Genomic DNA, 21,301 nt, shown 5'->3' on the forward strand with positions numbered 1-21,301 from the left:
AAGCTCCTGGTCTGCTGCCTCCTGGCTAGGGCTCTCAGTATTTGGACTTCGGAGACAAAGGACTGACTGTCCCCACGTGATCAGTCTGATGAGATCGCTTTAGAAAAATTAGCGACAGGAAGCTTTTCTGATTTTCATTAGATGTTCCTTGCCTCTGTCTCCCTTCGCTTTGAATCAGCTCCATTTTTAAACATGTGTAACTACCAGAGTCCTCAGGAGTCCATTGAGCCTTGTTCTGTGATTGAAGTAATCTGAAGGATTGGATTGATTTGCCCAGCTCGTCCTTTAAATGCTAGATTTTCTTTTCCTCTTCTCCTTTGTCTGGTCTGCTTGAGAAGAAATGAGAAATGCACTCATTAGATGAATCCAGCTGTAGGATTCTGTAATACTCCTTTCTCCTGCAAGCAGTGGGGAATGAATCACGAGTCTACAGGAATCTGTGAGAGACAGGCCCCTGCCCACAGCGATGTTATTCTTCTCTTTCTCGGAATGCTGGCAGATGAAGGGAGAAGGACATAGAATAGATCCCATATTAACAAATATCATTTAGCACTTGTCCACTTCATACAGGCAACAAAGAATTCTACAACACTTTATTATATAAAATTGAAACTTTGTAGACACTAGAAATAAAGCACTTATGTTATTTACCTCTTTTTTCCATTTATTTCCATCTACTTAATCCAAAATGTTTTAAGAAGTTTTTATAAGGAAGCAGTAAATTAAGTAGGAAAAGTAAAATACACTAAAAATAATGGAAAAGGTAGAGGTGACAGAAAATAAGGGTAAGAAGCCAAGAATGAAGTTGACACATAGGTATTTGGCACCTTGTGGCCTGAAATACAAGCTCCATCAGTCTGTGTCCTTACCACCTAGAACTGGACCTGGTGCTTTGTAAATATTTAATAAATATGTGTTGTAAGAATGTTGAATACTTAAAGTTCTGTGCTTTTAATTTAAAAAAGAATAATATATTCTTTTATAGAAAACAGTCCCATCAGCCTGATGTGGAGGTCAAAGTTGACATTGCCAATCCCAGGTCACAGTGCTGTTTTGGAATGTTGGCAGCGTCTTTAAGGGTTTTTGTACATTTTAAGTTTTTCTACTTGTGTGCTTTACTCTCACCTAATTTTCAGCCAGTTTTTCTTTTTCTGAATGGTCAGTATTAGAAAAGAGCTGAAAGTATTAATGAGTCTGGCAGTAGAGATAAATCAGGTAAATTCAAGTGCGTCCCCCTAAGCAGCGCGGGCTCTCTCCCTGCCATGCCTGCAACCAGGTGTGTATCGGGGCTGTGGAGTCTTATGGTTTGGGGAACTTGACCATGTGTGCTATGTGGGACACAGCACACAGCAAGCTATGGGCAGAACCCTGTTACCACACATGTGGATGTGGTGTCTCTGGCATGCTTCATCCTGGGAGTAGCCTCGTGTCAGCCAGAGTCACATTTTACTTAGAGAAACTCAAGACACAGTTCTGGTCCTCAGGGAACCACATGGACAGTAGACATAGAGATGAATTTTTCAGTAAGCGAGTAAAATATTCTTAGGAAAAATGAAGTAAGAGCATAAAGGGGGGACAGAGGAGGCAGTTTTACAGTTAGGGTAGCCAAGAAGGACGTCTCTGAGTTGACAGTTCTGCAAAGCGCCCTGTGACGTGAATGTACAAAAATGTGGGCAAAAGCAGCAACAGGTGCAAGGCAGAGTTGGTCAGTGGAAATGTTTATTTTCTATTAATTTTTGCATAAATCAAAAAATATGTGATTGTGATCCCAAACAAGATCTTCATGACCAAGATAACCATGATGCTGTGATCACTCACCTAGAACCAGACATCCTGGAGTACAAAGTCAGGTGGGCCTTAGGAACCATCACTACAAACAAAGCTAGTGGAGGTGATGGAATTCCAGCTGAGTTATTTCAAAATCGTAAAAGATTATGCTGTTAAAGTGGAAATTTCAATTTGGAAATTTAAACTCCAAATTTAAATTTGGAAAACTCAGCAATGGCCACAGGACTGGAAAAGGTCAGTTTTCATTCCAATCCCAAAGAAATGCAATGCCAAAGAATGTTCTGACTACCACACAACTGCACTCACATCACACGCTAGCAAAGTAATGCTCAAAATTCTCCAAGCCAGGCTTCAACTGTACATGAACCGTGAACTTCCAGATGTTCAAGATGGATTTATAAAAGCCTGAGGAACCAGATTTCAAATTGCCAGTGTCCGTTAGATCATAGAAAAAGCACGAGAGTTCTAGAAAAACATCTATTTCTGTTTTATTGACTACACGTTTGACTGTGTGGATCACAACAAACTGGAAAATTCTTCAAGAGATGGGGATTCTGGATCACCTTACCTGCCTCCTGAGAAATCTGTATGCAGATCAAGAAGCAGCAGTTAGAACCAGACATCAAACAACAGACTGGTTCCAAATTGGGAAAGGAGTACATCAAGGTTATATATTGTCACCCTGCTTATTTAACTTATATGCAGAGTACATCATGCAAAACACTGGGCTGGATGAAGCACAAGCTGGAATCAAGATTGCCAGGAGAAATGTCAGTAACCTCAGATATGCAGATGACACCACCCTTGTGGCAGAAAGTGAAGAACTAAAGAGCTTCTTGATGAAAGTGAAAGAGGAGAGTGAAAAAGTTGGCTTAAAACTCAACATTCAAAAAGCTAAGCTCATGGCATCTGGTCCCATCACTTCATGACAAATAGATGGGGAAACAATGGAAACAGTGAGAGACTTTATTTTCTTGGGCTCCAAAATCACTGCAGATGGTGACTGCAGCCATGAAATTAAAAGGCACTTGCTTCTTGAAAGAAAAACTATGACCAACCTAGACAGCATATTAAAATCAGAGACATTCCTTTGCCAATAAAGATCCGTCTAGTCAAAGCTATGGTTTTTCCAGTAGTTCATGTATGGATGTGAGAGTTGGACCATAAAGAAAGCTGAGTGCCAAAGAATTGATGCTTTTGAACTGTGGTGTTGGAGAAGACTCTTGAGAGTCCCTTGGATAACAAGGAGATCAAACCAGTCCATCCTAAAGGAAATCAGTCCTGAATATTCATTGGAAGGACTGATGCTGAAATAACTGCAATACTTTGGTCATCTGATGCGAAGAACTGACTCACTGGAAAAGACTCTGATGCTGGGAAAGATTGAAGGTGGGAGGAGAAGGGGATGACAGAGGATGAGATGGTTGGATGTCATCACTGACTCAATGGACATGAGTTTGAATAAGCTCCGAGAGTTGGTGATGGACAGGGAGGCCTGCCATGCTGCAGTCCATAGGGTCGCTAAGAGTCAGGCATGACTGAGCGACTGAACTGAACTGAACTGATCCGAAACAAACAGAGAAGGCATTGCTTGAGGTTGAGGTCTGAGAGCAGAAGCCCCACATCTCTTGTTCCCATTGTATTTCTGCAGGGCCTGACACATAAGAAATGTGTAATAAAGATATTAAATATACCAAAACTGAATTTTTAAGAAGGATTATACAAATAAGGAAAACAATCTGAGAAGTTAATGAATTTTTAGAGACTGAATTTTTTACAAAAGGATATTTATTTTAAGAAACAAAAATCAGAAAATACAGACTAGTCAATAAATAACACCCATCTGCCTAGAGAGAATCACCATCAATTCCTTAATGTAAAAACATGAAAAACAGAAATGCTAAGGTATTTCCCAAATTCCAAGCCCTGTCCTAAGTGCTTGAAGGTATTGTGAAGGTCATGCCATTTTTCTTATGGAACCCCAGAATTACCAGCGTGTGTGAAGTCAGTGAGTGTTTTCAGTTGATTGGTTGCTGTTTGAGGGCATGTTTTCTCAGCTGGATGGCCCACTATGCTTCCTCAGGGCCCTCGACTGGACTGAGTGCTCTGGGAGAGGGCAGGCCTCCATCTCTCGAGGTATGTAGCCAGGGACCTTGTCCAGACGAGGAATGGAGCTGCATCTGAGCTGTGCTCTCAGAATCACGTTTCTAGTGTCCATGGGCCCCCTTCCAGAAGTGTCCCCTGGTCTTGGGGAGGCTGAGTTGTGCAGCTAGCAGGTTGTGGTGACTGCAGAAAGAAATGTTGATGATGCATGAGATTATGAGGTATCTGAGTGGGGCGGCACGAGGCCAGACCCAAACAGGACTGTGCCCATGCAGAAACCTGGGCTTGATCCAGCTTTCTTGGGATGTTGGGAGAGACAGTCAGCCAGGGAAGCCTCACAGCAGCCAAGGAGCTGCCCCTAATGGCTTTAGGGTCTTTCCCCTGTGGACTTGGATGCTTTTGGATGGTGGAGGTGGGGACCAGAACCTAGCAGATGAGAGGGAAGGGGATACAGCGTCTTAGAGGACAGAACTGAGGGGGAGGCAGGGTGCCCACTGTAGGGAGTCCCTCTCGCACCACTGAGGGAAGAGCCTGAGGTTTGGTCCATGCTTCATGCGTACTCTGAACTCTTTTCTTCTCCTAATCTTGTAGATGAGCAGGGCTAGACAGCCTGAAGATTCACAGACTCCCAGGTTCACCTTCATTATTGTAGTAAGAAACTTGAAGCTATTTCAGTGAGGAACACTCGACAGATTTGGTCAATTAAATTCATACTCCCCGCTTTCTCAGTAAAGAACAGAAACTAGAGAAAAGTACCATAAAATCAACACCCACTGACCGTATGTATGAAAAGCAGTTCCTCAGGCCAACCTGCCCGTTACCAGTCATCTGTTACCTCCTCTGTTGCTCTGTGGATATGTGAACATCTTTTTAGATTTTTTTTTAGCCCTTAATGGTACAGTGATTGATTTTTAATGATTTCCATATTTGACATTGTTTTTGATCTTCTTTTTACTTTGTTCTCTGCTTTTTGCATTCTCCTCCCCACCCCTCCCTCTTCTTCATCCCACTTTTACTGCTGGGTTGTCTGTTTCTGTGTCTGTGTGTGTCCTCGATGTTCGGTTTCTGTTGGTCTGGTGTCCTCTGCTCCCACCTCCTGCTGCTGTAGCCTCACCGGCTGTGGAAGCTGGCCGAGCAGGTAGGGACTTCCCGCCCGTCCACACCAGTGCCTGCAACCACACAGTTTCATCAGCTCCCAGCAGTGGGCAGACTAGGAGTTGAGTGCGGAGATGGGCTGGGCTTGTGGACCCGTGGGCAGGAGGGCTGACAGCCAGCGTGATGTCATGTCTCACATCTCTTCAGACGTCTTGCATTTGTGACAAACGCTGTGCTTCCATTTACACGATCTGTGGTGTCTTTGCCAGTTTGGGGTCATCTCTGTTTTGCCTCATTTTTTGCTTCTAGTGACCTGTTTTCTGATTTGTTGGTTTTTAATTGGCCTCTTGTGGTTACGTGCTTTGCATTGCTCAGACCACAAACTGTTCCTCCACTCAGCTCTGGTCTGTGACACAGCCCCCAGAGTAGCCGCAGGTCAGCGAGGGTGCTGTGTCCTCATGGCAGGGCAGCTCCTCCTCCAGGCTGATTGCATGTGCTTTCTCGGGGCGGGGGAGGTTATCGTGTGGTCCAGTGTGGTGTAATGAAGGTATCTTTATTTTTTTCTTTTTCTTACACTGAAGTGTGCCTTTGATACAAGGTTAAGATTCTCTCATGAAGAATTTTAGTGTAGTTCTTCAAATAAATCTGAGAGTCTCTTTTTTGGCAGACTTTTTTTTTAGGTTCTTTTTCCACCAAAAGTAGTGCATTACTTTCCCAGGAAATGTATGTAGAATTTTTGTTTGTAAGGTAGCTTCAATGCCGTTGCTGTTATATGAACAGAGATCATTGTTCAGAAGTCAACTCCATATGTATTTTGAAGAGATTTATGATCTCAAGATAAGATTTCAGGACCCTGTGTTTAAATAAACAGTTCAGACCACAGGGTGCTGCCCAGATGACCAATAATAAACATGCTACCTCTGTGACTTGTTTCTTGGGCAAAAATGGCCTCCCACCCTGGAGGAAAACCAGGGCACAAGTAGAACCAGAATGAACAAGATCATTGTCTTTTATCTCCTCTTCCTCAGTCTGTCAGCTCATGTCACATGTTCTGCTTCAGTACCTTGAGCTCTGAAAATACACTTTTGGGGATGCATGTGGTGAAAGCCTCTCAGCAAATGATGCTTCACTTCCTCAACAACCTGCTTTTGCCAAACGCTGCCTCTGTAGCTTCAGCCTCTTTATTTGGCGAGATGCCCCTTTCCTTTCTAATTTTCATAAATGATTAACAGTCAAGCTATGTGAAAGTCAGTATTATCTTAGCAAGATATTCTTTTGGAATTAGGTTATCAAGTGAGAGGTGTGGTTTTAGTGCTTTTGGGTTTTGTTCAGTTTCAGACACCAAAGAAACGTTCCCAGCCAGTAGGAAGCACAGACGCAGCTCCTCCCAGTCAAACGGGATTAATCGCATTGTGTCCTTGCTTGCAGGGAACATCGGGGCCCGATCCGACCACCGTCTATGTGGACATGAGAGCTCTGAGACATGACAGGTATTGTGACTTTTCTCCCAGCACCCGGAGTGCAGCGCTCCTCTGGAAGGAGGAGTGCAGTCATCTGCCCCGAGCACAGGGGCCACGGAGTGAGCTCTCGCAGCACTCCACGTGCATCACCTCACATCCCACTGGGGCAGCAGCTCCTGATTCTGAGAACAGCTGTCCCAGAGCTGCTGCAGTCAGAGTGGCCTTTTCTCACACTCTGCCAGACTTGACATTTTCTTGAGCACTAGTCAGCCGCTGTTTTGCACCTCATAAAATACCAACACTGCTCACATTTCTTTGCATGAATCGATAATTTTTGTCAAGGCATTTCCAGGAAAAGCTAAACTGTAAGTCAAGTTACCTTTCTGTGCAGCTTCCTAATAAGCAGCCTTGAACAAGAATGAAAGGGAGTGTGCTGGTGGATACTTGTGAGTCCACCTCAAAGGGTGGGACAGAAGGTGGGGACAAGATAAAGAATCTGTCGCAGAACTTCAGCTCCCAAAGGGTTCCCTCCTGATGTGCCTGAGGGGGGAGAGAATTCTGTCGTTTTTCTACAGACATCCCTAGTGATTGGGTTGTTTCTCTGTGTGGTTGTGGAGATGCCCATGCGTTGCTGTTTCTTTGACATGATAATAGAGTGACTCTGATACATAGTGTCCTTTTATAAGTGGCTAGAGGTGCTTGTGGATGTGTTATGAGGGCCAGATCTGTGCTCCGTGTCTGCTTGTTCTCAGTGGTGCCTACCGACATATGCATTTGCTCACAACACGTGAGAGCTAGGGAGAGTTGTGGGTGGGAAACCAGGAGCCCCCGCCTGACCTGGCCAAGTGTGTTCTTGCCTGCTGAGTTCCCATGTGAGAGAGTGTCGGGGGCAAGGCTGCAGAGGGGCCTGGCATGCCATGCAGGCCAGTCAGACCCGGGTGGTGTGCCCAGCCGCGGGGGTGTTGCCGTGGTGCTGTGTCTGATGAGCATGGTATGGGAAGTGGTCCTGGTGGCGTGTGGTGGGTGGAGGCCAGCGAGGCAGCTGAGCATCTTGCAGTGGCCAGGACAGGCCTCTGCCGCACAGCAGATGACCAGAATGGCAGTGGTGCTCAGACTAAGAAGCACTTTGTTCCCCTGAACACTTTGTTCCTCTCCACTCTTGGTGGTGCCTCCTGGTCCCCTGGAACCCTCGTTTTAGACCCCGCTGTTCACAGGGACTCCCAGGAGACAGCCTGTCTAGTAGAGAGAACCACTGGTCCCCAAGAGACACCAGCCCCCTGCGGCAGAGGCCTGTCCAGACATCTTCAAGATGCAGACCCTTAGCGCTGAAGAGATTAAGTGACCTCTTTCGGGGGCATAACATTTCCAAACATAACTAGTAGGCTTTAAAAAGAAATTTGCTTTACTCCCTACAAAAATTATTTGAAGATAATTTTATGTTGAGTTGGCCCAAAGTGGTCATTGGGGTTTTTCCCTAATTTGCTGTTGTGGGCACCCCAGATACAGAACACCATCAGCACACTTAACGCAGGGCCGCCTGGTAGACCACACTAGGCTCCATCAGCTCCTCTTGGTGTGAGTGGCGCTCGTCCTCCAGGTCACCAGTGATCACTGGAGTGGCCATCAAGAGACAGGCACACCCCTGCCCCTCCTGACCAGCAGCAGGACACGCCACACTGGCTGTTTTCCATGGCTCTGAAGTGACCAGCTCCTGTCCTGACAGCACCCGTGGGGCAGGAGGTGTGGTTTCCTGATTGTGTCATGTCCTGGGAGTGCTGGGTGATGATATGCAGTCAGGAGAGAGCCTCCCTGTCTGTGGTGCACAGGTGGTGGACAGAGCTGCCCCTTACCCCAGCCTATGCCCTCTTATCTCCCCCAAGTTTCCTGGGTTTCTGTGAGCCCCTATCCCTCTCACATGTACTGCATGCATGGACATGTCTCTCAGCTCTCCTGGGAGACACAGCTCTGCCTTCTTCTAGGGCTGGTTTTTTTCTTTGCTCTTGTGGATATTCTCAAGTGGGTGAAAGACCCACCCCCACCCCCGCCATGTGGCATCTCTGACAAGACAGGACCACCCCTGAGTGGTCCTAGTGCCCCTTCCTGCTTGCCTGGAATCACTGACATAGAGCACTGTTCCATGCTGACCAGAGAAGAAACTCTTTGTCCACCCTGCATGCTTGCCCAGGTCCCTGCCACCACTCAGCAGGGAGGAGGCCACAGGGAAATGCTTAGCAGTAGAGTTTTCTCATTTCAGGTAAGATCCACCTGCCCAGCAGGGACAGGAGACAAGATGAACTCCGAGGGCAGGATGAGGACGGGAGGCCGGCTGCCCTGAAGCAGCTAAAGAAACAACATAATCTTATACCTGAAGCAACTAGAGAAAGGACAAACAGAACCCAAAGTTAATACCAGAAAGAAGGCATACAGATCAGAGCAGAAAAAAGTGAAATAGAAACAAAATAGTGGTAAAGAGGAATAAAACTAAAAGGATGGTTCATTGACAAATAAAATTGATAACTTTTAGCCCAGATTTATCAAGGAAAAAAGAGAAATCAAATTGATAAAATTAGAAATGAGGGGGTTCTCTTTCACTCTATTTTCCTGAAGTAAAAATTGTCTGTAGATGATTGGTTAGCATCACACTCAGAGTAACATGGAGAGAACTGAACCCAGGCATGGCATAAAGTAATACAGCTGAGGAGGGCTCAGTGGGCTGGGTTGTGACTGGCACCAGGGTCCTCCACAGTTCTTGAGTACCTCACCAGCAGATAGTTCTTAGACTGAAAAGCACTTCTTTCCAGAAAGGAGATTGTGCTGTCTGAACTGGCCAGTCCTCTCCAATGTGCCTGGCTGAGGCGGTGGATGCTGTGCTGTGGGGTCTGCGGCCGCCTGTGTTTACAGGGGACAGGCCCAAGAAGTCTTCTGTCACTGGAGTGGCGGCTCTTTGAGGAATGCAGCTTAATCCTCACTCTCCCTTTTCTGCAAACACTGTGTTGACCCCGTTACATCAATGCAGAGTCATTCCCGACGTTTGTAGGTTGATATGTGGGGCTGTATCTCCATACTCTTGTGGCCGGTGTGGTGGCCCCCGCTGTCTCCTCTCTGCCATTGTCTGCTTTTTCTTTGACTTCTCGACTCTCTTTGCATTGGGTAATGCTTGTCAACAGAGCTAATGTGCCCATCCGACTGCTGGGCGTTGACCCAAGTGCTAGATGTAGAGGAGGAAGCCAGGGTCCAGAGCACACAGTAACACTTTCTGTTTTTCTTTGTAGAGTACGCTTGGTGGAAAGAGGCTCTCCTCATAGTTTGCCCCTGATGGAGTCAGGAAAAGTAAGTACAGAAGGAAGGCATGTGCATATACATTTGAACACAAGTCTCAGTTTGGGGGCTTTGGAAAGTTAAGAAGTACATGGAAGACTTTTTTCCAAAAAAAAAAGTTTTCTTGAAAAATAATATATCAAGTCCAAAGAGTTGGACATGACTGAGCAACTGAACTGAATATATCAACTGGTTTTGACCATGAGCACAGAAAGTCAAAGGAAGCCCCCAGGGCCATGGCACCTTCTCTCTTGTTCTGTTCTGTGTGGCCTCCACTCCCACGGGTGTCTCCGGGTCTACAGCAGCTTTTCCAGCTGCAGCCCTTCCTTGCATTCCGCCCAGAGGAGGAGCAGCAGGAAAAGGAAGAGGCCATCCGGATGGCTCCTCAGCCTCTTCACTCATACTTAGCACCTCTGGGCATGGTTACCCCAGCCGAGAAAGGCAGGCTGGCAGTGTCGTCGGTACATTGGGTCCAAATGTCCATGGGCCTGGCCAGCAGGCAGAGCCTGTTTACTGTGGAACTAGACAAAGACTGGTTATCATGACAGCTAGTTGTTCCTGCCGTGGTGGTTGTGTCATTTATAGGACTAAAGTGCAAGGAATTTATTTAAACGTGAGTGAAGACTTCCCCCCACCACCCGGCCCCTATTGTCAGATCTCTTCTCCACTTAACATAATTCTAGAGGCATGTTGTTTGGGACCTTTTACAGTCTATGTCTTCATGGCTGATGGTTAGAGTTCTTGGTACTGTTTTCTTTAAGGTGGGATTCAACACTGCCCACCCACCCAGCTCGACCTGGTGGGTCATTCACCAGACATGCTCCCATAGCTCTCACCACAGGTGTGTTGCCTTATCTCAGCTGCACAGTTAGTAGAGGAACCAAGAGGGGCTCCATTCTAAATTTCCAGAATCAGCTTTTGATTCTTTACATGGTTCCGGTAGAATTCAGAGCATTTCTGAGCTAAATGTCCATTAAGAAGGAGGTGCTCAGTGTCAATGTTGTACTATTGTCAGCCAACAGGAAAAGTGGGCAGTGTGGCAGAGGAGGGTCAGGGCCGCAATCCGCATGGTGCCGCAGACGCTCTGGCGGGACTGCTTTCTCTTCTGGACACCACAAAGCCGCTCCACTAGTTCTACTTTGCAAGCATCAAGCTTGTTAAATTATATCATTTATCATGTTTTTGTTCAAAGTCTCACTTTTAGGATCATTTTAACACAGGCTCTGTCATTGTAAATCATTACAATGAAATGTCCTCAATTTGCTGTCATTATGTGATGCTGTGGTTTGCAATTTTGATTTAAAGCCATTCACTTTCTAAACCATTTTAATAGGGAAAACAGGCACTTGGCATGAAGCATGTGCCTGTGTGCCCACTGACAAGACTGTTCCTCCCCACACAGATACTTCCAGGGGTGCGGATCATCATCGCCAATCCAGAAACAAAGGGACCCTTGGGAGACTCACACCTGGGCGAGGTGAGGAATGGGGTGTCTGTGAAGTTTCAGGATTATGAAGTGGTGTTTACTTACGAGTATCGCATTTCTCTTCAAAACATTTAGCCAAGAGGAAACTTCCTGTGTGTGGGCAGAGTTTCCTTGTTTTTCAGCTCTCCATTTGAGTTCCATGTGCCTGCTTCACAGCAGAGAAGTCTTTCATCAGGAACATGATAGCAAATGTGCAGAGGGAATCTTGCCAAACCCAGAATCATAGCAGCACCAACAACCTTGGCAGGCAGACTGGGGACACAACAGGCGTTTGTCTGGGTCAGAAAGTCACTTTTACTCCCTTGTGTTGATGATGCAACCTACCCAGTGACTCCCCACCCACCCTGTGCCCCTCACACTGCTGACTGCATGCGGCCACAGGAGACCCCTCCTGGGCTGCTGTCCTGAAACTTGCCCTGCTTGCTGGCCATGCGCACCCTTCTGCCCTTCCTGTCCACCTCGCTCCCTGATTAACTTGCTTCCAACACATCTGCCTCCCCAACCCCATTTTCCTCTCCAAGGCCAGGCCACAGTGACCATGACCTGCCCACAAGGACACTCCTATAGGTGCCACCCACCCTGTGGTCAGCTGCCTCTCTTCTTCTAACCTGTCCTGGCCGCACACAAAACACTGCCATTGATGGCACCCGACTCACACACCAGCCCCGCTGCTCTCTTGGGCACCATGGCACACACGTACGTGTACATGGCGAGGGAGGAAGTGGTGATGGGGCCTGAATCTCAGCCACCATCACCCCCAGACCCTTCTCCTTCTTGGGCAGTTTATTGGCCCCTCACTCATCTCTCTCCATGTGAAGATCAAAATCGAAATGATGAAATGCTATACAGGCCTTATTTAGGAATTTCCTTTAAATGCACATCTAAGAATGAAAATTAAACATGTTGCCTGCTGCATCTGGCCCCTGCTGTCCTCATAGCACGTATCCTCTTAGAGCTGAGTGCTGGGCCAAGTGGCGGAGACCACTGTACCCTGGCATTGTGCTGGAAACCTGTCTGACAGGTTCTCTTCCCCTCACTTGCTGGAGACCCTCATCCCTGGGCTGCTGCCTGGTTTGCCCTGGCAGGTGTGGCTGAGGGCTGCTGGCTGGACCCTTTGTCCCTGATTCAAATACCATTTCCCAAGATACAACATTCAGGCATTTTTATTCTCCATTTTTTGTTGTTACAATGCCTTTCCCTTCTAGAGTTTTTGTGTTGTGTTATTTTATTACAATATATTCCCCAAAGTATACAAACCAAGTGAAGGGGAAAAATAAATCAGAAAGCTTTTTAACATTTTTCCAGCTTGCTTTTTGGAAGCAATCAGTACATTTGAATAAATACAAGGAAACTCTTAAAACCTCATTCATTTGATATTTATTTCAAAAGCCCTTAGTTCATCTACTTTAATAGGATTCTCCGGAGATGAGGGCTTGGTTGTTTGCTCAACCATGAGTGTGCTGTCATGTTTTCATTTCAGCAAACTTTGCGGTGTCTGTGTCTCTCTGGAAACAAGCTGTCTTGTTTTTGCAGGCCAGGGACAGACGGAATACAATCTGTTGAATTGTAAAAGTAGTTTCTGCCCTGGACACCATGTCAAGTTAACTTATGTAGTACATTTTGCTTCCTTACAGATCTGGGTTCACAGTGCCCACAATGCCAGTGGTTACTTCACTATTTATGGAGATGAATCCCTCCAATCAGATCACTTCAACTCAAGATTAAGCTTTGGAGACACACAGACAGTCTGGGCACGAACAGGCTACTTGGGATTCCTACGGAGAACTGAACTCACTGATGCAAATGGAGGTGAGAGTTCCCAATAGGAGGCAGGAAGTCCTCAGACACCAAAAACCTGTGTGGGTTTGGGATCCCAGTCCCAGGAGAGTGTGTGTGCTTGCATGCTTGCTGCAGGCAGCCTGGAGACAGCCAAGGGTGGGAGAGCTGGGTTGGGGCGAGAGAGACTATGGGGCAGGGGGTGGGCGGGGGCGCGCGAGAGAGAGCCCAGGGTGAGAGAGCCTGCTCAAATTGTGCACGTCGGCAGCTGAGGACGCACGTCCCATGCTCTGTCCTCCTCCGTGAGCTAGGAACACATGTAAAACCAGGGCAGGGGCCGGGTGCTGTGTTGTCTCTGACAAGTGCCTGTAAGTGCAGCTCACCGGCTTGTCATCAACTCTGGCGCTGCCAGCCCCACCCAGGATCCCCTGAAGCTGCGTTGTTCTCTTCCGGACGGGAGGCGCTGGCCTTGAGTGCTCTGGTCCTGCCAGGCGCCCTCAGGGAACAGTAGCTCAGAGGGCTAGTGCTGAGTGTGGGTGTGACACAGAACCAACATGTAGGAGCCTGTCTGCTCCTCACGTTGCTGATCCTGGAGTCCTCTCTCCACTCCTTATTTCACTGAAAACAGAGGCAGGACTTGGGTGTTACTCCAGGGCGGGGGGCCTGAAGTTTCTTATGAGATCTGCCAGCACCGGAGATCAGCAAGTCTTCCAACCCACCTGCCTAGTAGGAGCCGTGCCAGCCAGGCCAGACCAGGAAGAATGCAGGGGAAAAGTATCGAAATATTCTGGTGTTGTATTTTCTTTTATTTTTTTAAGATTTAAAAAACAAAACATTTATTTAGGAAGGCTGAAATGATTGTATGCTAATTTGAAACAGGTAAGTTGTATAAGAAAATTCCGTATTTTGCATCCTCCGAGAGCTGGATTCCATTTTGTGTGCTTTGTTCTTTGTTCAGACCTTCTAACTTCAGACTGGTGTTAAGCAGGGGCGTGGCTTGCTCCTTTCCATGGGAGCCCAGCCTCTTCACCCTCATAGAGGGCAGGCATGTCTGTGCAGGCTCTGGGGTCTCAGCACAGACACATTATAAGGCTGGCAGCTGGTCCACACAGCGTCCTGTTGGCTGTGAAGCCCGCTCAGCTTCTCACTGCAGGCAAAAGCTCAGAAAACACCTTCCCATCACAGGGATCAGGCTGGGGCGGCACTGATCTCGTCGCTGGCTGGCATTGTATTTTCAGTTTGGGGAAGTCATAGAGGGTGCCCCCTGGGATTCCCTGAGGAACTAGGCTTAGCAACACCCAGACCTCAGCGCTGGTTCTGCCTGTGGAGTCTGTGGGCTGGGAGGGGTGGGAGGCCCCAGCAGCTGTGGTCAGAAGTCAGCAAGTGACTGCCTCCATCTTGTCTGCCTTAGCGTAGAGATGGAGAAGATTTATTTTCTGGTATTTCATGTGTCAGTCACTTCTCATAAACTCACCCTGATGCACTCAGTACCCTGAAGATGAAAGAGATCTCCTTGTTTTCAAGGAAAGATGGACTGCATGTTGTCATTATCCCAAAGTTTACACAATTGACAAGAATAACTTTACCAATTACATGAACTAAGGGAATCTTTGTTTATGAACATTCTCGGAAACTCCGCTTTCTTTCCCACTCAGACATGTAGTGATAAGAGAGCTGAACCCTCGTGTGATAGAACCACAGGGAGCTTGGTGTTGCTTTGGCTGTGCTGGGGCCTCTCATGTGACTCTACTGCATCTCAGACAGTGCTGCCGAGGGATGTATGTGGAGGCTGCCCCTTGGGCGAGGGGACCGTGCAGGCATGCGGCCAGTCACATGGCCACACAGCCCCCACCCCTCACCGCCACACCTCTTCACTGAGCTCCTTGGGCTGCAGTTTCCCTGAGAAGGGAAACCGGACCCTTGCTCAGGGGTCTTTCTTGTGCCTCTCTTCCATGTTCAGGGGTAGCGCTCGTCTATATTCGTTATGAGACTCGAGCAGTTTTGCAGTGAAGCTCACATAGTGTTCATTCCCCACACAGAGCGCCATGATGCCCTCTACGTGGTGGGGGCCCTGGACGAGGCCATGGAGCTGCGCGGCATGAGGTATCACCCGATAGACATCGAGACCTCAGTCATCAGAGCCCACAAGAGCGTCACGGAATGGTGAGGAGCAGGCAGGCAGCCCAAGGGCCAGGGTGAACCCGAACCTCTAATGAGTACCCTTGGCGCAGTTGGTGCGCTTCCTGAGGTGACGGACGGAGGGCTGGGGGGTGTTTCCAAGGAGCCAATTATTTGATTTTTTGTTACGGAAAACGTGATGTAGGGGAAAACACTGTCCACAGGGAGTCTGAACCCAGCGAGCCCTGTGGGGAGGCCTCAGCTCCAGGAGAGGCCATGCTTGCCAGCGACATAGGGTCATCAGTGACAGGTCACCCATCCCACCACCCTTGGAGGTGGCCTTGGAGGCCACGTGGTGCCCGCCCTGGCCATTTGGTGGCTGTAACTTGTAAGTGTGCCTGGGAGCAGCAGTGCCCACCACTCCTTGGGGCCTTCACACGGCACTTGAGCATGGACAGTGGCTTCAGCACCACTGGCCGCTGTTCCTCTCACCACCCTGGTTCCCTGAAGGGTGGAGGCCTGAGGGGGCCTGTCTGCAAGCGCAGGGCAGGAGACCCCAGGGAGGCTCCTTCTGAAATCTCTAGGGGGGCAGATGGGTTGGCCTGCGAGTGTCAGCTGCCTCTTGTCAGCTGACGCAGGCTGGTGTTCTCGGCCACATGCTGCACCGCGCAGAGGGCTCGGCAGACAGAAGGGGCAAGTGGACGGCAGAGCTTCGTCCCCACTCGGTGCCTTGTTTCAGGGCAAGCAGCGACAAGCCAATCTGAGCACAAGTCCGCCACCTCTAAAGCTGCCTCTCCACTCGAGTGGAGAAAGGTGTCAGCCAGAAACGGTAGGGGTCCGCCTCAGTTTGCACTGAGGTGTAAATAGCCATCTCAGCCTTCTGTTTTTGTATTTTTTAAGAAAATAATTTCAAGTGGCTTGTGTTTCCTCCCTCATATGTTTTCTGTCTTGTTGAAAAGGTGCCATTTCCACTGGAAAGTGTGTGGCCAGGGTTCCTCTGTGGGTTTCTCTTGTCTGTTCTGAGCGTCACTTAGATACTGTGAGGCTTACTCCTTTCTCTACTCTCAGAGGCCCCAAGAGGGAAGAAGCATCAGGCTTGGTCGCGAGGTGCTTCTCTCCTCAGAGTGCAAGCAGCACCATGGCACTGCTGTCACCCTCCTCCCTAGGCTGTGGATACCCTAGGCAGCCCCATCAGTCATTTGGTGCAGAGAAGGGAGGGTGTGAGGCTGGGTCACATCTGTGACTGCCTCACTGAGCACAGCCCAGCCACCCTCAGCCGCTGTGGCCCCAGGTGGGCTCCAGCAGCCTTCCGCTGCCCCCTGCACCCCTTCTCAGTGAACTGTGGGATCCACACTGACCCTGATGCTGCACCCTCCATGCCAGATGTCAGGATAAAACCGTCCCCAGCATGGCCACGAGCAGTCACATGACTCACAGACGTGCAGTTCTCTCGAGCAGGTCCCTCGGGGTGACGCTTGTCACAGAGCCAGCCCCAGGAGTCTCCAGTGTCCCTCTTCCATTTTAATGTGATCATTGGCCATACTAAGCAAAATACACATTTTTTGTTAACAGGCATACCCTATGCTTTTAGGAAACAGTGATGACTTTCCCTAGACACTACCTGCCTCATAGCTAAGACAGAACCTTTTCTGTATATGACTTCAGCAGCCACTGCAGGCCCCAGAGCTTTATCCCGCCCTCCACGGGGTTCCAGTTTGCTAAGGTTCTTAAACATTCATGTTTTAAAAGCCCTACTATCTGACGTCAAGGTGGCCTAAAGTGTAAAACATTGGACTTAGTTAGGCTTTTACAAACTGGGCAGACAAGATACTGTGGATGGTCCTCCTGACAGTTCTGGATGAAGCCCTGGCGTCCCCAGGAACTCATCCACCTGAATCAGGTCCCCTGTGTTGCCCTCACCCAGTTCCTGAGACAGAATCTGTCCGTGCACCCCAGGTCTGCAGTCGAGCACTGAGGTACCTGACCCAGCATGGTGGCTCTTCTCCTCATGTGCACACGCATTCACCCCCTGAGGACAGAGGCAGGTCAGAACTAGCCCGAGCGCCCACTGTCCCAGCTCAGCAGCGGTCCCGCTGACCACACTGCAGGCTTCCCAAGTGCCTTTTGGGATGGGTTCCACCCTCAGGGCCTTGTGTGGATCCAGGGAAGGCGGGGGTGGGCTGCCACCCGGCGAACAGGTTGGTAAGAGGTGCAGACGCAAGGAGTGTCAGAGCTGCTCTGGAACCTGCAGACCAGAGACGGCTCAGTGCCCAGCAGGAGTCCAGTGGGGCATCCAGAGAGAATGGAGTCGTTCCAATTGTACAGTGATGCTTCTTTTTCTTCCAGTGCCGTGTTCACCTGGACAAACTTGCTGGTGGTTGTGGTTGAGCTCGATGGGTCCGAGCAGGAAGCCCTGGACCTGGTCCCCCTGGTGACCAACGTGGTCCTGGAGGAGCACTACCTGGTGGTGGGGGTGGTGGTGGTGGTGGACATCGGCGTCATCCCCATCAACTCCCGGGGGGAGAAGCAGCGCATGCACCTGCGTGACGGCTTCCTAGCCGACCAGCTGGACCCCATCTACGTGGCCTACAACATGTAGATGCCACGTAGTGTCCCTTCTATGTGGCCTACAACATGTAGACGCCCAGGGCCCGCATCTACGTGGCCTACAACATGTATGTAGATGCGCGGGGCCCCCATCTACGTGGCCTACAATATGTAGACGCCAAGTAGTGTCCCATCTACATGGCCTACAACATGTAGATGCCCGGGGCCCCCATCTACGTGGCCTACAATGTGTAGACGCCCACGTAGTATGTCCGGGGCCCCTGTCTACGTGGCCTACAACATGTAGACGCCACATAGTGTCTCATCTACATGACCTGCAACTTGTAGACACCCACATAGTGTCTCATCTACGTGGCTTACAACATGTAGACACCTGGGGCCTCCATCTACATGGCCTACAACATGTAGATGCCCACGTAGTGTTTCATCTACGTGGCCTACAACATGTAGACACCTGGGGCCCCCTGTTCAGTGTCGCAAGTGTGGGCACCAGGGCACCTTCCCCAGCAGAGCCTCACCGTGCGGTGGGGAGACTTCCCACACGTCCTGGTCGCACAGGGATGAGACGTGAATGTGAAGTTTGCTCACAAGGACTTTGCGTTAACTGCCTTTAGTTTGTTGGAAAAGCCCATTTCAAGAACTTTCTTTTCTTTTTTTTTTAATTATTGAATAATAAGTGCTTTCTTCGTAAAAGTGGTATTTTGTTAAGCCAAAATAGCAATTAAAAAAAATATTCTGCCCTCCAGATGGGTTCTTTTAAACAATTCATGTAGTGTGACAAAGAATTGTTTTCTCTGTTTTAATGTGTCATGAAATCTTAATGCCATGGACCTGCTACTGATTTAAGCCATTGCTGGAGCCCATCCTTTTAGGACAGTGTGTCAAGGTACGAGAAAACCTTCCAAATAGCACCTTCCAATTAGATTTTAGCCGCTTTCTTTGTCAGAAACGTACTGAAGAAACAGACTGATGATCGGCCCTCCAAGTTATCATAGAATGAGAGGAAATTATAAATAAGGTGTATTTCGGCAATTACCTTGCAGATATCTTTGTACTAAACTAAAAAGATAAAATAAGTTAACTCCATATGTAATTATGTACAAAACGTTTAATTTATTTTGATCTCTTTAGAAGTATAACAGAGAAAACATTCAAGAATATTAAAGTCTTGTAATGTTTGCTAATATAAAAAGTGTTGTATTATCTTGCGTGGATAGCATCACAACAGATATATATATATATGAAATATAAGTTCACTAAGAACAAAGGGAATTTTAAAGTTTAAAACACAGAACCTGTCACTTGCATGGTGTCCCCTCCGCTGCACTGTAGATAGACTCTCGCCGTTGCTGGTGTGAGCAACCAGACGGCCTGCAGCCCAGAGCTTCTATTCTGGAGCCAGAGACCAGCTGTGGGGCCAGCGCCTCGGAGGTGGCAGACTGGAGCCGGGTGTGCACTTTTCCCTCTGCCGCGGGGTCGTGACGGACTTTCGGTGCCGCGTGCCCACCGCAACGCGTGGCCTGGGAGCAGCTGGCCCACTGCACGGGCTCCCTCGGCTATAAGAATTCATTGCACAGTGTTTTCATCATTTTGTTTGTCACCTTTTTTTGGTCCTTGGTATGAAAAGGAATGTTGTTCTGTGGTCATTGGCAGCGGGTTGCGCTGACTCCCTCAGCGGCTTTAAGGGAGGAGACTCACTAGGAGGCCATGCACGGAGCTGCCCCAGCTGTGCTGGCTGGAGTGGGAGGCCCCCAGCCCTGTCGTTGCTCCTGCTGCAAGGACATGCTTCTGATTTCCGTCTCTTGCTGCTGCTGCCGCCTCATGCACCTTGAAACTTTGAGAGCCCCTCGCACACTCCCGGATTGAACCAGCTCGTCGGCGTCAGCCAAGAAGAGGTACCAGCTTCCAAGTGAGATCCCCTCCATGATTGCCCCAGTGTGCCCGGGGTTCCTGTGTGGGGTCTGCCTGGTTCAGAGTGTTGCCGGCGAGACTGAGACCCTCTCTCTGTGGTGGTCTCACCTGCCTTGCTCTGTGCACTGGCACTGAGCCCTTTGCCACAAGAGAGTTTTGTTTGACTTCGGAGATCCAAGGCTAATTGCTGTTACAATTTTAAGTGGCATTTTTAAAAAATTTGTCTACATGTGGGGTTTCTTCCATCTCCACAAGTTATTTGATTTTTAAAATATTTTGATTTTATTGCTGTGTATGAGTATTTCTCCACATGCTTCAGATAAACATTCCCAGTCTTCTGCTTCCCAAGGGGGACCCCACCACCTACAGAGAAGACACATGCCCACTGTGTGGAAGGGTCACAGGGACCCCACCACACACACACAGAAGATACAGGCCCACTGTGTGGACGTGTAGGGGGGACCCCACCACACACAGAAGGTACACGCCCACCATGTGGAAGGGCCAGGGGGTACCCCACCCCACCACATACACACATACCGTGTGGAAGGGTAGAGGGGACCCCAACGCATACACAGAAGATACACGCCCACCATGTGGAAGGGCCAGGGGGTACCCCACCACACACACACACACACACACACCGTGTGGAAGGGTAGTGGGGGACCCCACCACAGAGGATACATACACCCACACTGTGGAAGGGTAGGGGGCACCCCACCACACACACACAGGACACACATACCCACAGTGTGGAAGGGTAGGGCGGACCCCCACCACACACACAGGACACACACCCGCCCTGTGGAAGGGTGGGAGGGGGCAGTTTCGGGTCAGACACTGATGAGGAAGCGGGACTTAAGGCCCAGCGAGGGGTTGTGAGGTTGCTGGTGCCCTCGTGAGGCCTCGGTCCTGCTGCCTGTGCCAGCAGTGAGGGCCAAGGGCTCAGGGCTGGGATCCAGGTTCTGTTGTGCAAGAAAAGGAATGAGACTCTCAGTACCACCCACTTAGCAATAAAGGAGGATCGTTCTGTACTGTTAATGGAAACTGCTGGGACGAGTCGTTCATGAGAACATAGCCAGTGTTTGTCTCGTGACCTTGTGCTTTTGAAGTCAGATAAAACCGTGTGGTCAACTTGCACAAAGGAGGGTACACAGCGACCACCAAGACTCAGACCAACCAACAGGGCGGCTTCCTCATGGTGCTTGTTTGTTATATCTATCTAACCCTGCTTGACACTTTCCCCAAGGGAAATGGTCCCTTGATAGTCAGATGCTAGCAGCGTTGCTTCATAGTGTGGTGACTGGTTAGAGAGATTCATGTGCTCAGCCAATCACGGTTCCAAACAAAATTTTTATGTGCAAAGGACAGCAACCTTCTCGTATGTTAAACCACCAGTAAGCTTTGTACATCTGTGATAACGCCTGTTTTATATTCAAATGAACAAATAAAAGCTTTTATTTTTGTTGCTCTGAAAATAGCAGTTTCTTAATTGGTCCCCTGGAGAGCTGGGCCAGCTTCCATCCCAGGAAGGAAGTGACTCCTACCAGGAATGGATCCCACTCTGTTTACATAATTTGTTGCATTATTTACCAGTACAGATAATCATACTTTGAACAATGTTTAAATTTTGATGTGGGCATTTATTGCTAAAAAATTCCTATGGCAACAAATGTTT

At 48.7% G+C, this 21,301-nt stretch overlaps 1 protein-coding gene and 1 non-coding gene across 8 annotated transcripts in view; one reads left to right on the plus strand and one right to left on the minus strand.

The window, feature by feature from the left end:
* The window catches only part of DIP2C (disco interacting protein 2 homolog C), a 286,321-nt gene extending 265,220 nt beyond the window's left edge, over nucleotides 1-21,101 (plus strand). For 3 of the 7 annotated variants that reach the window (XM_070472279.1, XM_070472281.1, XM_070472278.1), the window contains 7 exons: nucleotides 5,000-5,029; nucleotides 6,415-6,476; nucleotides 9,719-9,776; nucleotides 11,167-11,241; nucleotides 12,885-13,059; nucleotides 15,066-15,189; nucleotides 17,491-21,101. In XM_070472279.1, the coding sequence (XP_070328380.1) occupies nucleotides 5,000-5,029; nucleotides 6,415-6,476; nucleotides 9,719-9,776; nucleotides 11,167-11,241; nucleotides 12,885-13,059; nucleotides 15,066-15,189; nucleotides 17,491-17,743 (777 nt within the window). In that variant the 3' untranslated portion in view covers nucleotides 17,744-21,101. The remainder of the gene's footprint in view (nucleotides 1-4,999; nucleotides 5,030-6,414; nucleotides 6,477-9,718; nucleotides 9,777-11,166; nucleotides 11,242-12,884; nucleotides 13,060-15,065; nucleotides 15,190-17,490) is intronic. The other 4 variants (XM_070472283.1, XM_070472280.1, XM_070472282.1 and 1 more) reach the window with 2 other exon arrangements.
* On the minus strand, nucleotides 14,182-14,250 carry LOC139036839 (small nucleolar RNA SNORD31). The gene has a single exon (XR_011489702.1). It is a non-coding gene; the product is annotated as a small nucleolar RNA SNORD31 (small nucleolar RNA).
* Nucleotides 21,102-21,301: the final 200 nt, after the last annotated feature.

This window comes from Odocoileus virginianus, chromosome 9 (genome assembly GCF_023699985.2).
Source record: "Odocoileus virginianus isolate 20LAN1187 ecotype Illinois chromosome 9, Ovbor_1.2, whole genome shotgun sequence".
NCBI lineage: Eukaryota > Metazoa > Chordata > Mammalia > Artiodactyla > Cervidae > Odocoileus > Odocoileus virginianus.